This window comes from Stegodyphus dumicola, chromosome 9 (assembly GCF_044657685.1).
Source record: "Stegodyphus dumicola isolate Sdum_Otavi_A_Nest chromosome 9, ASM4465768v1".
Classification (NCBI taxonomy): Eukaryota; Metazoa; Arthropoda; class Arachnida; order Araneae; family Eresidae; genus Stegodyphus; species Stegodyphus dumicola.
Window position 1 is genome coordinate 75,693,563 of NC_140776.1, and position 17,033 is coordinate 75,710,595.

The window sequence follows — 17,033 nt, forward strand, 5'->3', positions numbered from 1 at the left end:
ATATCGTTTTGGCATTTTGCGTCGAAATCTTAAAAAGGCTGTATCACTTTTTAAATCGTTGCCACCATATACACTGCTCGACATTGAATATATACTGCTCGATACCAAGAAGGAGTGGTCAGAAAGTGATGAAATTTGGGAAAAAGACAGAGACAGTAAGCAGCAATAAGTGATCTTTGTTTCAAAATGATAGTCAGAATACAGAGCGAGAACGGCGTCGGCTCAGTAGGATGTAGGAACACGGCAGACAACGATGCACGAAGAAACACGTCTAGGCATAGAGTCAATAAGAGTGCAGATGGTGTCCTGAGGGAGGGCTCTCCATTCCCTTTCAACCATTTGCCACATTTCATCTTCTGAACGAGGCAGGGACAGAGTCTGCAAACGGCGTCCATTCACATCCCACACATGTCATAGTGCCCTGAATACGAACTAGAGGTAACCTGGAATCGTAGGTAGTAGCGCCGCAAACCATTATGCCATGTTGTCGCGCGGTGGGGCGTTCCATAGTTACTGCTGTCTCCACGTCAACTCCACACACGTATGCGGCGACTGTCACTGGATAAACAGAAGCGTGACTCATCTGAGAACACGACGTCTCGCCTTTCTGTCATCCACATCGCTCCAGTCCGGCACCATTCCAAATGTTGGCGTCTATGCTGTGGGGTCAATGACAGTCTTCTTAACGGACGCCGTGAGTGCAGGCCACATTCAACCAATCGACGGGACATGGTTCTGGTAGACACGGGAACATCCAGGGCATCTTGCACATGCTGCAGAATCGCGGTACAAGTGACTTGCGGGACCGTCACAGCTTGTCGGCGGATACGTCGATTCACGCATGCTGACGTCACTCTGGCTGCACCTGCACCCCTCCTTCTTCCCAGATTTCCTTGTTCCAACCATGTTCGCCATAGCCGATGCACCGTGCTCGCATCCATGTGGGTATCAGCTGCGATTTGACATAAGGACCAACCCGCCCTTCTCAATCCGATCATTATACCCCTCGTAAAATCTTCTTTCTGCAGGAAGTGCCTTCATTCACGGAGGCCTGGCATTCTCTCCTATTACACGTATCCTCCGGGACGAAAACCAACTTTCTTCGATAATTCGTCTGGCAGAAATAACGACACGAATATTGCCCATTATGCACGTTCCTTCTCTTATATCTTACTTCACGTGAGTCAGAGAGCTGCGCATTTCACATCATTCGCATAACTCAGTAACGTGCGTCTACTCTCAAATTTGCATAAATTTCTGACCACTCCTTCTTGGTGTTGCATTTTCAATGTCGAGCAGTGTTTTATCGCCCTGCCTTATATTTAAAGGAATTAAATAATGAAGAAACTGCATAAATGTATGTATGTTTCTCGCACTGTGATAAAACAATGGTACGTAGAGCAATCAAAATTTCAATAACGTAATCTTCCGAAAAATATGGGCATGTGGAAGTCCTAATTTGAATTTGAAATTTGTTTTATTATCGATTTAAGATTTTGTAACACTTCAACAAATTTTTGACTAAAAACCTAAACGACTTTAAAGCGAGCAATGGCAACGCTGTACGAAAACACAAAACATTTTTATCTCCAGCGTGGGAGACTGTATTGGAAATTCTAAAGATATGCTCATTTTAAAATTAATTTGGGATATTGCTGTTGAACTGGATTTTATAATTTGAGTACGTTGAGCATGATATTTAATAAATAAAAGTAACACACAAAACATTAAAAAAAAACCCTTTGGACGTAATTTAAAATCTGAAACCTTTCATATTTTTTTTCATTAAAAGTATTTTAAATATGTTAATTTCCTTAATGCTTTAATATTTTCATCTAAGAATCCAAATGTTAAGCGGTATTAGAATTTCAAAACTGTAATTTAGTACTTTGTCAAAATCTCATGACTTTGTGAACTCAGTTATAAACTTTTTGTAACTTTTCTAAGTTCTGTTATATACAATTTCTTGGGGTAAAAACTTGATTGTATTTATAATTGTAACAGACTAATAAGGTAATAAAATCAGTCAATAATAATCTAATCTATAAATCTTTAATTTTAGTTCAATATTTATGATACAAAATCAATATTTTTTTCAGACCTGCCATAAATACCCACAATTAAGAGATGAAGTTTATTGCCAGTTAATGAAACAAACAACAAATAACAAAAGCCCAAAACCGTAAGTTATATTTTTTATTCAATTTGTATGCATTATATAATCCTGTATATTGTTTATATAATTATCATAAATAGTATTAAACAAAAAAATTGTTATACATCTTTTATTTAGACTGTATAATTATTAACACTTTATTACATTTGCTAGCTATATTTTTAACTAAATATATTTAGTTTTTACTGCTGGAATGTATCAAAATAGCAAAAGTGAAAAATGAGCTTTTAATATAACTTCATATCAAATGTTTCAAACTTTACCCCTCTGATTTCAGACTGGTCTAAACTGAAATTCAAATTTCTTTACATTATTTCATATAAAGCATTATTAATTAGAGCATTATTTACGTAATATTACAGACTACATTTAAAATTATTAAACTGTGTTAAAACGGGCTTAGAAGAACATATAATGTATAAGCACTATATGCTTTAATTTATAAAATTTATAGTCCATCTTTTCTAACTAGAACAACATAGCAACACATCAGACTGGAAGAGAAATACACCAATCTAAAATTAAGGCAAAATGTAACTATTGTTGAGCAAAAATTCTTTTGCTCCTGATGATGATAGAACTGTATCTGATTGCCCTTTAAATTGATAGGGTTTTATGTTAAGTCTACACCAAATTGAGGTTGCTTTCTTACATAATTTTAAACATGGCAACGATTAATATAAATTGTTCTTCATATCTTTCACATTTACTTATTAGCCTGTTTGATAATCTTGATTCTACTCATACCACTGGCTGTTTCGTTGGAACAATAGTTTTTTTTTTTTTTTTTTTCTCCTTTATATTGCTAGGCATTTTATTCCTAACAGCAAAAATATTGTCGAAATTTAACATTTAGTTTGTCAGTTGAATTAGATTTCTCTTTAACAAGAGCATTTTTCATAATAAAGGCCTTTGATCATATTTATTATTTCTTCTTCCACATCAGTGTACCATTTGGGAATTAAATTCTTGCATGATGAAACAAATTTATTAATTCCCTTGAGGATTATTCAAGATTATTTTATTAGCTTTTAGCATGTAGTATGTATATGTAAGAAAAGAGCTTACGAGTGAGTCTGTATTATCTACATAAAAAATGCGATCATATTATTGCATTAATATGCAGGTAAATCTTTCCTTATTGTGCAGGTATGAGGGATAACTGCAGATATATTCCTCCCAAATTTTGAATCTTCACTTTTCAGCTTTTCACTTTTGGATTAGTTTAATCACTGCTTCGGTAGTGCTGTCATCTTTTGTACATTTTAAGAGTTAGAAGGCTGCCGAGAATTTGAGATGATAGTATCAACAACGATTTTAAAATTAAAAGCTTCTTACACAAAAGTTGCAAATGCAGCATCTGGAGAGTGTGGGAGGCGGAATTTATGCAATTTATCTCCCAAAAGAAATATGCATAGTATGCTATTCCTGTGTTTTTTATAAACTATTTTATGTGTAATACTAACTGCCTGTTTTATCTTTAAACTTTAACTGTTTTCCAACTATGTTGCTTGGTATATTCCCATTTTTTTAAACACTTTAAATCAACTGTAAGTAAAATTCACTCGTAAAGTTAACAGCAGTTTTCAATAGAAATTCAAACTCATCAATTTCTTTTCATGCCCTTCCCCTCACCTTCTCCTGTAGTTTTTTCTTCTATTTGGATCAGTATTATATAATTTAAATTAACTATGTTGTTGACTTCCATTCATTTTTTATGAATACACTTTATACCTGTCTATAAACTCTTTTAATGTTTACCTTTTATTTGTAGAATTGTAATATGTCAACAAGTGAATAACTGGAATTTTGTTGATCCATTCAACAAATTCTTTGTTTAAATTCTAATAAGATATTCAGTTCTTTTAAAAATAATTTAGATTTACTTTAAAAAAAATAGTGACAATATAACTATGCTTTGGTTTTTAAAAATAGTTCAGCTCAATTCAACGAATTTCAGTTTTACAAATTGATATCAATTTATTTTCTTTCTATATGTTTGTTCTCCTTAATTTTTGAGAAATTTTAATATTTTTCTTCCTGAAGTAGAAGTTAATGGATTATCAAACAAGATATTGCTAAAAGAAAGGGAAATCTAAATGACCTGCTTGTAGAGACTTTCGAATTATTCACGTAACACATTAGAATTATTTCTGTAAAGTGTAATTAATGCAGTAATAAGATTTAGTGGTTGGTGTCGATTCGGTAGAACCGCTTTCTAAAGCATTTTCAGTTAGGCGAGCAAGGTTGTTAAAAATTAAGCTGCTGTATTTATTTGACAGTTTATGATCACTTAGTAAATGTACAAAGTTATTGCTTAGTTAGGTAATGAAATGCTTGTTAAATTATTTGAATCTCACTTCTAAATTAATAGGCCCAAAGCCAAGGTTTCAACAGTTGCATATAAGCTGTATGCCAACTAATTAACATAGCATAAAATATGATGTTAAATTACAGCATGCCATTTTATTGTTAAAATAGCAGATATAATGCTAAAATGAAGTAAGGGTGACAGAGGAAATCTGTTTTAGTTTTTATTAGTTATTATTTAGTTACATACATGCTTTAAAATTGCGGTCTTTCTTCTTTAAATTAGAAGATTTTAAAAAATTAAAATTAATCTTTAAATTAAAATTAAAATTAATCTTTAAATTAAAATTCTTTAAATTAGCTTTGCTATTGGAAATCATCATTGTTTTTTCCTGTTTAAGATGTCATAAAAATATTTCTTATTCGATATTTTAGAGACAGCTGCCAGCGGGGATGGCGCTTATTTTCAATTGTCGCTGCTTATTTTGAGTGCTCAGATGCATTGAAGCCATATTTATTCAAATACCTAGAGACAGCTGCCTACGACAAACGCCGAGCTTATCACGGTAAGTCACTAACTTCATTAGTATTTCACATATAAATGTGACATATAATATAAAACAATTATGACTAAATAGAGAGAGCTAAATTAGCACAATCACAAAACAGTTTTCTTTTGCAGTAATCTAATCGAGCATTTAAAAAAATTCTTCTAATATTTATACACAATTTTTTTAATATGTATTCGTAAAATATTATCAAATATATTACTCTAAAATTTTTCCAAAATCATACCTTTATAATAGGAATGCAGAAATAAAGGAAAGCGGTTCTCTGGCGTAAATCTTCATTTTCCGTTCGGTTTTGAGCGGCATGCATTATTACACGAACGTGGAACACGAAAAAAAAAAAAAAAAGCTTTTCAAAGGATATATCGAGAGTATTTCTGAGTAGACAGCTGTCGAATTACCAAATGTTCAATCGTATTAACTGGGAGTAGTGCGAAAGTACAGAAGTTACTGTTGGTGGTCATATTTTTCTTACTTATCTGTTGTTCATGCCTTCCTTTACTTGGTAGCACCTACATATCTTTTCTGCACATGCATTTTATTACAAAATTTGTTTTGGGATTCCTTCTACCCCTCTTTCCATTTTAGAATCATTCTGTACATCGTGTTTGTATAAGATCGCAACTTGTACATGGTAATCGGAGTAAGTAAGACAAATTTGCTGCTTAAATATTTTTGGAAAAAAATGATGTATAGTTCAATGTAGTTCTACGAAGTTAAGTCAATAACTATGTCATTAATTGGTATGACAGGTTTGAAAATGGTACTTGTCATGTATGTTAATACATAACAGAACCGCAATTATACTCATTTCGTTAATTATTACTAAGTAACAGTTGCACACGCGTAGTTCAGTTTGAAAATGCCATTGGAATTCGATGATTACAAGCAAAATCATCGCGAAGAAAACAATGCAAGGGAAACATCATGATATTGACATTGTCGTAGAAAAAAAGGCAATTCAAAAAAACTTTACGGTTTTAAAACATCGGCGTAGAAAATATTGTGGTAAAAAAAAGGCCGCTTTACGCCATCGCACGAAGATAATTTGGCACATACGTTTTTTCTGGACTTAAAAATTTTAAGTAATAAACTTGGTTTAGTAGAGCGAACATGCATTTGAAAATGCTTTATTTTTACCGTGATATTTTTTACGACGATAATTTAAAACTGCGAATTTTTTAACCGCACTTTTTTCTACAAGAATGCTTCATACTACAATGTTCTAGAGCTCTGATGTTTTCCCCTTGCATTGTTCACTCCTCGAAAGTCCCGTCTGCACTGTTTTTAGTGGTCACCAACTCAATGACTGTACAAGAGAAGAGCAACATGCAATTATTATTTTCTTTCCTGAGAGGTGTAACATTCCTTAGCTTTGATGAAACATCAGGTTTATATTAGAGAACTCATGGGAACATACCCGAGTGTCCCCCGAAATGACCTGAAAGTGATCAAGGAAAAAATCGCAAAAAAAACAGGCCCCCTTATACGGTTTCCTTCGAACGAAAACGAGAACGGTAAAAAAGCGCTTTTGTCTGAAAACCGCCATAGGAGTATGTTCGCGTCCCGCAACGGAGAAAGCTGTGCCGTTTCTTTATGTAACTGTGCTGATGTTTTGCTTTTTATTAAACCAAGAAATCTTTGTTTAAGTTTAAGAATAAATATTGAAAAGACACTGGTCTGATTATTTTCCATCTCGGAAATTCGCTTATGGTACAGGGGATGGTGCAAATTGATATTCATAAAAGAATGTTTCCTGTTTGTGGAAAGAAGTATTCGCTGTATGCCGCGAATAAGTGGATCCCAGAAAACGCTTTGCATATGATAACGATATTCAAGATGAAGTCCTAATATGTGGATGAGGCAGCAACATTTCATACAGGTGGTAATGAAGAGCTGAGTAAATAATGACGCAGGTATATAAATAATTATGAAACAGATGATTTTGTAATTACCTTTTGTGATTTACTTATTGATTTCTTCTGTAATTAAATAGGATAAACAAGTTTTTAATGGCAGTAGAAACAAGTTTACGTAATTAGAGTTATTCTGTTCTGCCAGTTTCAGCATATTATTGATTGACAGGTACTATTAATTAAATTTTAATTGCATTTTATTGTGCTCTGCATATATAAGATATCAAAAAATGTAAATTTTAAAAGTAGCTTCACTGTAATTGTTATCACAATCATGAACCAATCTGTCAAGTATATGTCAAATTCCTCTATAGAATAAATGCATTTTAATATCGTTTTCATTGTTTTAAATAATCTAAATAATGAATCAGTGGCTAATATGATGCAGGAAAATGAGAAATATTTGTGTATAATTATGTAATCTTCATTTATCAATAAATATCTCCCTTCTTTTTCCAGGTACTGCTATGGTATGTTTGCAGAATTTAAGAAAAACTTTTAAATACGGAGGACGGAAAAATGTACCTAGTGTTGAAGAAATATCTGCTATATCTGTATGTAAAATTCTTTGTATTCTGTATGAAACATAATTTTTGATTTGAAATTTATCCTAAAATTGAATATAATGAAATAAATATCTATAATAATATTTTTTTGTTACTCTTACTCAGGCGGGTCGCAATTCTAAGAGGCAAATTTACAGGCTTCCTGGAGGTACAGAACGAGTCATTAACACAAAATCTACCACTGTAGTGCAAGATATCATTGAAGAAATCTGTACCATATTAAATGTTAGAAACCAATTAGAAATGGAAGAATTTTCACTTTATTGCATTGTTGAAGGAGGTAAGATTTTTAGATTCTAAAAATAGTATTGTATCACATTTACATAATACGGCTGTTATATAAATTTTGGCATTTGTAAAAGATTTCAGGGCTTAAGGCTAAATAATGTCAAGGCTTTATAATTGCTTTCTATATAAAATTTAGAAATTGAGATAATGATGAATTTCTCTAAATTTGCAGTTTGCTTTTAATAACTTCAAAAAGCTTCTGATTTTTTAGAGTCAGGTTTAGAAATTTTCATATTGCATATGCTGATGCTTTTATAGATTACATAATATGCAGCTTAGTCAGAAACAGTTAAGTGCTTACGTAAAAATTAATTAGTTGATCTTTCTGACGCAACTTTAAACATTAAATCAAATCCTAGGCATTTAAAATTAGATAAAAAGATAACATTATGTTGGCGCAGGTTTTGAATAAAACTCATATATATGAACTTTATTCAAATCCTTTGGGGGTATTACCCCACAGGGTATTTGAAAAAAAGATACTAAATATATCTTGAAAGGTTGGTCATAGACTTATCTTAATATGATATGAATCAAATAAGATAGGTGAGCAATTTTATCAGTTGGTTGCTTTTCATAGACATACATGAAAATTTAATTTTTTAAAAGCTCGTAGGAAAACAAATATGGATATAAAATGTTTTCCACTGCCAATTATTTAAAAAATAAATAAATAAAAATCCTCTCACATAAGCAAACTCACTCTATATATCCTTCATTAAAATTTTTTGGGACCACTATTAGAACGGCTATGCATATTAAATTTTTAAAATAAAAAATTTTAAAGAAACTTTCTACGTCATAAATATATTACTATAACTACATGAGTATGGAATTCTTATTTTTAGAAATGCTAAAATTCGAAATTATTGTTTTATTGTTGCTTCTCTTGTGATCATTGTTCCATCTAATTTTTGACTGCTGATGTGCAACTTTATTTTTACATTTATATAAATATAATAATAAATCTTTTCTCTTTTATCTTTAAAATTTAACCATTGAGCATAAATGCGAAATTTATATTGTTTTCACTATTTAAAGATGATTTTACTCGAATTAACGTGTCTAAATGACCTTATTTCAAATGATTTATTTGTTTATTTTTTATTAAATTAATTAAACAACGAAGCTTCATGCACAGTCAACACTAGTCAAAGCATTCAGATCATAGTATTCAGTCATAGCATTACTGAAGCTTCATTCATAGTCAAGACAAGACGCTAAAAATCTTTAACCAATATCTATTAATTTTGAAAGTTTGGAAAGTTATTTGTTCTGTAATGAAAACATTACCCTATCTGAAAAATTTGTTATCAATTTACACTTAACTCTTTCACATATGGCAAATTTAAAGTCATTTTATTTTTGTAGTATACCTGTTTTATCTCTTAATATTTTACTGTATTTTACGCATAATAATATTTCGTCTAATTCTGTGCCATAGTTAAAATCATATTCTCTCAATGCTGTGAAATCAAATGTTCCCCATTTCTGTACTTCTGTTTCAGGAAATCTTTCTTCTAAATGACAGCAAAGAAAATTTAGCTTAGAATTAATTTCAAATTCAATAATTCTCCCTTGCTTTTAAGCAAAGGAATTTCTTCGACATCAAGTAAGCGCAGCCGCCCAGAAAGGGAAAGTGCTTAGTGACTCTAACTGTAGTACCGAAGTGCTCGAAATCGAATCCTGGAGAAGGCATGGATGTAAATTTTCTATCCCTTCTTAGGAGGAATGGTGGCCCTTCTATCTAGTACCTCCATAATAAAGTGATCACCACTTCCGGCTTTAGTAGTGGCCAAAGCCTGTAATGGTTGTTAGTGCAGCCCCTTTGGGGGGCCGTGGAAACTTCAAGTAACGCCTTTGTGGTTATTCTTCTTCTTTAAGTTTATTTATTTTACCATGAGCAAAGTGAAATGCATCAAAAATTAGTTAGTCTTACGGTTAGATTGCGCAGCTGAGAAAGTTTACTGAATGTAGCAAGTTTTTCAGAAACGTCATTCATAATATGTAAATTTATATGAAATGTATTTTTCAATTTCTGTAAAAAGTATTTTGAAATAGGATTACTTGCTTCATCTTCTTTGAAATATTTAATTAATACGTCATAATTCTTAGCTATTAATTTCAGCGCAAAATGTCTAGATAAACGATATAATTTTATTTTATGGTTTGAAGGTAATAGCTTCACTTTCGAAAGCAGTAGCAGTATCCTGAAATTTATATCTTTTTCTTGTAGAATCTAAAAAGTACTGTATATACCTTTGTCATTAAAGTTTCAGTATCTCTCATTAATTTAAATTCTTTTGAAGCATCGCAAATACCCAAATCTTCACGATATGCAACGTAGTTTTGCTGAACCAAAATGCGGTATACTTTCTTTTAGTTTTGCTGCTACTTCATTTAACTGACCTAGCATAGCAATTGCCCGATCAGAGTTAAACATACCCACTTTTTGTAAATCAATACTATTTTTTTTTATATAAAATTCTCTTTTTCACAGAAACAATTGAAAACGCGTCGCAAAATTTTAATTGACTAATTTAAAAAATGTGAAAGCATAATTCTTACTTCTCCAGTTTTCTGAAATCTTAAAATATTTTCCTATATCATCCTGGACAGATTGCAAGGAAATAATCATTTTAATTGCTAGTAACATGTTATCAATTAATTTTTTCACTTTTTCAGAATGGATTTTTTTTCTTTTGAAGTTCATCCGGGTCTCATTTAATAAATGTAATCCTGTTGCCGACAGCATGGGATTTTTATTTCTTAATATTATAGTTCTGTCCACGTGAGATTAATTATTTAAATGTGGTTTTAAAAAATCGTTTCCAATTATCCTTCAACTTTTTTCATAAACAAAATAATTATTTTCATGTTCATCACTACAGTAAATACGAAAAATTCCAATTCTTTGTCGTATAAAAAGATTTCCCGCAACGGAATTTGTAATTTACTTTTACTGCCAGGGTCTCTGTTTCAACTATTTCATTGAGCCATTCGATTTTAAAATCACTTGCTGTGTTTCTTCTATTTACAAAATTTCCCATGGTTTATAAATTATATGAGCATACAGTATAATGCATAGACTCGTATATTGTTAGCTACTTTTGTGGACAACATACCACATGCTAGTCGCTCTTTAACAACGTGCAATTCAGCAGCACTTGAGGAGATAACGCAAAGGCACCATTACCATTTCCAACAGTTGTATGACGTAGCACAAGTGCTCGTATTACTAAATACCAACATGTAATATAACAAACATAATTTAATATGATTTATTTTAAAAGTGATGTAAAAATATAATTATTATTTTGATTTGTGGCATGCTTGTGTGTCAGCTTGTTAATTTTCTTTGTGATATAAATTTCCAAAAGGCGTTCATGCGCACAAGTTAGAGAGTACTTTGCTTGTCATCGGTATCAGATCTCGTCTGCGGATTCATCATGGCCAAACGACTAGTGTTTCGCCTGTTGCTGAAAGTCCTTGGTGTGTCGTTCGTTAAATCGTTGGTTTTATAATAGTACGACTTTTTACTTAGCTCCATTCCAATTTTGATCTCGAATATCCAGCCAAACAGAATTCAAGGATCACTAATCCCTCTTTTTCTGATGCCACTCTCTTGATGAGCTTTCTTTCCGTGGGTTATTAAGCGCCCACATACCACGAAAGCACTAACAAACGCCCATGTGTTTTAGATTCAACCCCGGACCCTGTGAAATTGCATGCTAACCGCATGTGGAACAGAGAGACTTGAAATTTTATATGTAACACAGTTTAGTTTTTTGCAGCCTCTAATACTCTAACAGTTGTTATACACATCGTAATATATTATTCTTGCCTCTTTCTTCATATGAATGTCATCTATGCTATATAATTTTTTTCATATTACAAGATTTTTTTTAAAGACAAAGTGCTTATGTAGAATAGTACACTAACAAGAAATTATTTAGCTTTTACAAAAGTAGGGGATATAACGTGCTTTTTTCATAGAATAAGTTACTAGAATTTTATTTCTGTTAGAGAGCGCTGCAAAAATTTAAATATTGCATCTGTCTATTGAAAAGCACTATGAGTTGTAATTTGAAACTACCAAATTTCAGCAGTATTCTGAATTAAAAACCGTGGGGTTTTATGACTAACTGTTTCAAGATATATTTATTTAGTTGTTCAGTATTTCGCTATTGTTCTATATAGGAAATATTTTTTTACTATTTTGTTTGCTTTTTGAATTATTCATCTCTAATTTTTGTCTTGTTTGATATTAGAAGTATATAGTTCTCCCCCCTTTTTTCCCCACGCTACATTATGTTACACTATTCAACATACACTCGGATCATTATGGCGTTTGAAATTCCCAATTCGCAAAATTGGTTTTATTTCACTTAGTGTAAGTTACTTAATTTATCTTCCAAATTTAAACAGTATGTTTCATGTAATAAATTGAATACTTTTGAAACAATGTACAAGTTCTATCGTGAACTGGAAAATTCCTGTTAGAAATTATTTTTGATATGTGACATCTAAAACTATGTGAAAAGTTTCATTCGCTATGTGCCTTCTTAAAAAGTAATTTTATCAATGACATTGAATAAACAAACATACAGTTACTATTAAATAAATTGTAGACAATACTATAAAATTTCTTCTTTCTTATAGATCCCTATACAATGCCACTTAATCGTGAAGAATACATCTTGGATGTGACAACAGAACTTTTAAAGAATGGTCAAGTATTCTACTTGATATTCTGCCGATCAGTATGGTATTACCCTCTTCGTTTAGATAATCATCTGTACATTGAAGTCATTTTTAATCAAGTTGCACCAGATTATCTTGAAGGTCTACTTTTAGTAATGCCAGGAGAGCGAATAAAAGAGCAAAATGTGGTGAGTACTGATCTTTAATACAAAGTAATAATTGTGTGCTATTCGGTATTTTTCTTTTTTTTTCGCCCTAGAAAACTAGGAATTCAGTTAAAATGTAGTTTTTCTTATATTTCTAAATTGTGATATACGAAATTTTAAACAAAATTGTAAAAAGTTCTGCCAGAAGCTCTCCCCAATGTAAAACAGAAGCATAAAGGTCAACATGGATCATATTTCAGATTTGATTTTGTCGTGATGCAGAACAATGCGTAACATGTTTTCAATCACTTATTTCACTCACCTTTTCGCCAGAAGCGCCTATTATATCCGGATCCATTAAATGTGTCGCATTGCCTAGCGGCAGTTGCAATAAAGATTCGCAGCATTTTATGTCTTCTCAAAGAAAATAATCACAAGGTCAGAGCTGATATCATTGTCTCTCGCAGCCCTGGATGTTTCGTGACGCGAGCGAAAAAAAACAGTCTACAAAATGTTGTTTTTAAATATTTAGAAGAACTTAAACATATCAACAACTTCCTACTTTAGTTGTAGAAATTTGGATGCGGTGGCAATTGCCACCATCGGGTCTTAAGTTATCAACGGTCAAGAGGGAAAACATGCGCACAAGCCTCCAGATGATAGTGTCTGCTACAGATAAAATAGACCTCTACTATGAAGGTGGCTAACGCCACCAGTAGGGTCAAAAGGGTTAAGCAAAATAAACGTTAAGGACATCAAGGATGAGGGCACTATGAAAAGATTCTTAAGGACTCATTTAAAATCGACACAATAAAAATATTTTTTTTACTATAAAATATGTAACCAAGTTAAATCAAGATTGAGAAAGAAGGAACGGGAGGGGAAAAGCAGTCATGAATGTATTTGTGTTTAAGGCTTCTAAATGTCTTGTCCCGGCTTAGCACAAAGTGAAAAATCTGATATGACAGAGCCTGCCATGCAATGATATTATGTTATGACAACTATGAAATCTTTTCTCTCAAAGAAAATAACCACAAAAGGACAAATTTTGGGAGCTAATCAACCACGCACTGTTATTTGTAATGAAATAAAGAGCCTAGAAATATTCCTCACAGAATTCTTTTCTTTGGGAATAGTTAAGGTATCTTTAAATGTAAAACGTTTTAAAAAGGATAAAAAATTACGTTACCGAGAGCGTAAAAAATTGCCAAACTATTTTTTATATTAATGATGCCAAAAATAATTATGCTAATCCTATGCTACCATTGCTAACGCAATGAAGAAAGCATAATAGTAAATAAATATCCAAGAATATTATTTTATTTTCAAATGAAAGGTTAATTTCATGTATTATATTTATTACAACGCATTAAGAATGAAGAAAAGTAAAATAGCCAAACATAATTGAAATGAAGCAGAAGGCATACAATTTTTCTCTCGTCCAACAATGCACAGGATTTTTTTTTCGGGGGGGAAGGGTAATGCGTTAACTTCTCCACATATGTTTGGAAGAATAAAATTCGAGTTGGTTCAGTCGAGCAATGCCCCGATGAGTTTATTACGTCATTTACCAGGACGCTAAATCAATCACACACAATTGCTCTGTCATTTGTATGTGATTGCTCACGATCTTTTAGGCCCACGAAATTATATTTATGGTTAACAGTTCAAAGTCTAGCATCTCAGTTTGTCCGCGTTATATGTTTCCCAGCAATCAGTATAGATAATGGTTCCTTCTGCAATATTTTCCTTAATGACATTGACGTTTTAGCCGAACTATTTGGAACAATGACTAAAAAACATTCCTTTAACTCTTTGCAGAATTCCCCAAAAAACCACTGTAGCGGAGGAGCACGCATAAATTTGCTCTTTTTGGTTTGTTTTATTTAATTATGGCAAAGCTGTCAAAGGTTGTCTGCCTAAGGGGGATGCCTTGGTGGAGGACTTTCTAAGAGAACTGGCTCGTATACATGTTACACATAGGGAAAACACGAAAAACGTCCCCGCAACCAACCCTTTTGCCGGGATTCGAGCCCGGACTAAATTACTATTATTCAGCGATTTTACCACTCGGACGCTCGTGGGCCCAAGTTGTTTTTTCTTCGAAGGACAAGGCTGTCTTATACTTTAATAATCTTATCACGTTCACAGATTTTCAACGTAAGCCGAGCAATTAAAGCTCTAGCACGTACTTCAAGTATGTGACTGTTCCAGTCTTCTGTGGCTCTGTGATTCGTCTTCAGCTGGAGTTCACAAAAACTCGATAGATATCATCTTCTGGCACCAAAAATAGAATAACCTCACGGCTGTAATCCTTTCTCATTGCAGGATCCATTTTGCTGTTGAGTTGTCGATAAAACACAGTTTTACCTTATGGGCCTTCAACTATAGTTTTCTATCATGAATAATGACTTTTCTCTGTTGATAGATCGATGCAGAATTTAAAAATTATACCATTATTTCAATGGTGACTTAAAAATCTAGAACTATCTAAATTGCCGCGCGTTTAGAGAAATCGAAATTTACGGCCCGTTTGCGATTAAATGGGCACTTTTGCGCACTTATTTTCGCTGCACTTTCGAACTGTTCCAATAATGAAATTGTACCAAAAATGCTCAATTAGATTGTTATATCTAATTGATTTTGCATTGCAATTTGAAAGAAGAAGTGGCTCGATGTACTGCTCAGTAGAGTTGCAATCTCTCATACGAATAAGATATGAAAATCAAGTTGTTTGCTTCATAATTAGTTTATGACATCAATAATCAATATATGTTTCGATTGCTGTTATTACTGTTTTTTAGTAAATGTTTGTAATTTATTCCAGGCTGATATTGCAAAAGTTGCAGCTTTATTACATCGGGCTGCTGATATGGAGCACACACCCGCAAAGTAAGCATTCCTTTACTCTCATGATTTGTGTTTTAAAAACAATTTTTATTTAAACAAAACAGTTTTAAATAAAAAATGAAATTCAGTGAAATTTTTATTTCTTGAAAATACGGATTTATCACTTCTTTTAATATCATCATCTTATAAAAAAGGCAGTTTCAGTAAAATATTAATTGTCATAGTTTACACTGCTTTAACATTTACTGATTTAAAATGTTATAAACTGTGGTATATACCATGTTATGTATCTATTATTTATTTCATGTGGATATAGGGAGGAAGTCAAATATCTTTTACCCAAACCAATTCTTGGAGTAAGAGATATTCGTCCTGCTCAATGGGTAGAATATGTCCAGCAAAACTGGCCACAGATGACCGCCTTAACCACGACAGAGGCCAAAGCTCAATGTTTAGGTAAGATTGGACAAAAATACAAAAATTAAATAAATTCTACTGATCTTTCGTCAGTTTTGCGGTTTTCAATAGGATATAGCTCTTTGTATAGTAACACTATTTACAGATTGTAGAGTGTGAAAACTCATTTACATCGTCTTGGTAACCAGTTTCTGTTTTCATAAAAAAAAAATTAAAGTTGGGGCGCTACTCAAGATTTTGCAGCTGAATTAGAAAATATGTTTCTAAATGGATATTTGCCGAAATGAATGCATTAAATATAATATATATAATTTCAAGAATAGAAGAGAAGAATAATCTAAATAAAATCTTCTACAGAATTTCAAGTCGAATACCCAGAGAAGTCACATTTTCATCTTTCAGAATTGCTTTTCAATTTCAGCGCTTGTGAAGCGAAACAAACGGAAAGTTAAACACTTTTCTTTTCTATTTCAGTTTTTGGTTTTCACTGTAATGAGTTTTGTTTTTAAAACTGCGCTCTTTCTTCGCTTATTTAATTTAATGCAGTTATTATACTTTTCATGCCCCCCCCCATGGGCGCTTCTTGATTTAGTTTTTTTTTAAGTGTTATATGGCAGTTTTTTTCTTTTGCATATCATTTTTGTCAATTTTTCATTTTAACATGTTTTTCTTTCCTATGAATATTACAAATTACTTAATATAATAGTGACTAATGCAGTATTCTTGGCCTTTTTATCCGAAACACTATCTTGTATGCTTATGAAAATTACTATTAATATAAACATAAAACTTTATGTATCCATTCATGTATTTCATTGTTCATATTTGTATGCTCTGAGTAAAAGAAAACTTATATATTTCAGATATTCTCCAAAAATGGCCTTTGTTTGGTTCATGTTTCTTCATAGTAAAGGTAAGGAGTTTTTTATTCTCTTACTTTGAGATCAATAACATTTTTGTCAAACGTAGGGAAATTTAATGAAGGAAAATATTCTTTCACTTCATCTGAAATTAATTCTTCAGTATTTCGCCTAGGCATGATAATATGCGTCATTCCCTTTGAATAATATTTTTTAGGAAGCTTAGAGATA

At 32.1% G+C, this 17,033-nt stretch overlaps 2 protein-coding genes across 2 annotated transcripts in view; one reads left to right on the forward strand and one right to left on the reverse strand.

Annotated features, from left to right (window-relative positions):
- The window catches only part of Myo10A (unconventional myosin 10A), a 388,389-nt gene that overhangs the window by 365,568 nt on the left and 5,788 nt on the right, over window positions 1-17,033 (forward strand). Inside the window, exons 52-59 of the mRNA XM_035365884.2 lie at window positions 2,100-2,182; window positions 4,922-5,052; window positions 7,431-7,525; window positions 7,643-7,817; window positions 12,488-12,717; window positions 15,503-15,567; window positions 15,842-15,981; window positions 16,806-16,855. Coding sequence (XP_035221775.1) covers window positions 2,100-2,182; window positions 4,922-5,052; window positions 7,431-7,525; window positions 7,643-7,817; window positions 12,488-12,717; window positions 15,503-15,567; window positions 15,842-15,981; window positions 16,806-16,855 — 969 coding nt within the window. The remainder of the gene's footprint in view (window positions 1-2,099; window positions 2,183-4,921; window positions 5,053-7,430; window positions 7,526-7,642; window positions 7,818-12,487; window positions 12,718-15,502; window positions 15,568-15,841; window positions 15,982-16,805; window positions 16,856-17,033) is intronic.
- The window catches only part of LOC118194700 (uncharacterized), a 114,697-nt gene that overhangs the window by 24,729 nt on the left and 72,935 nt on the right, over window positions 1-17,033 (reverse strand). The gene's annotated exons all lie outside the window — the stretch shown is intronic.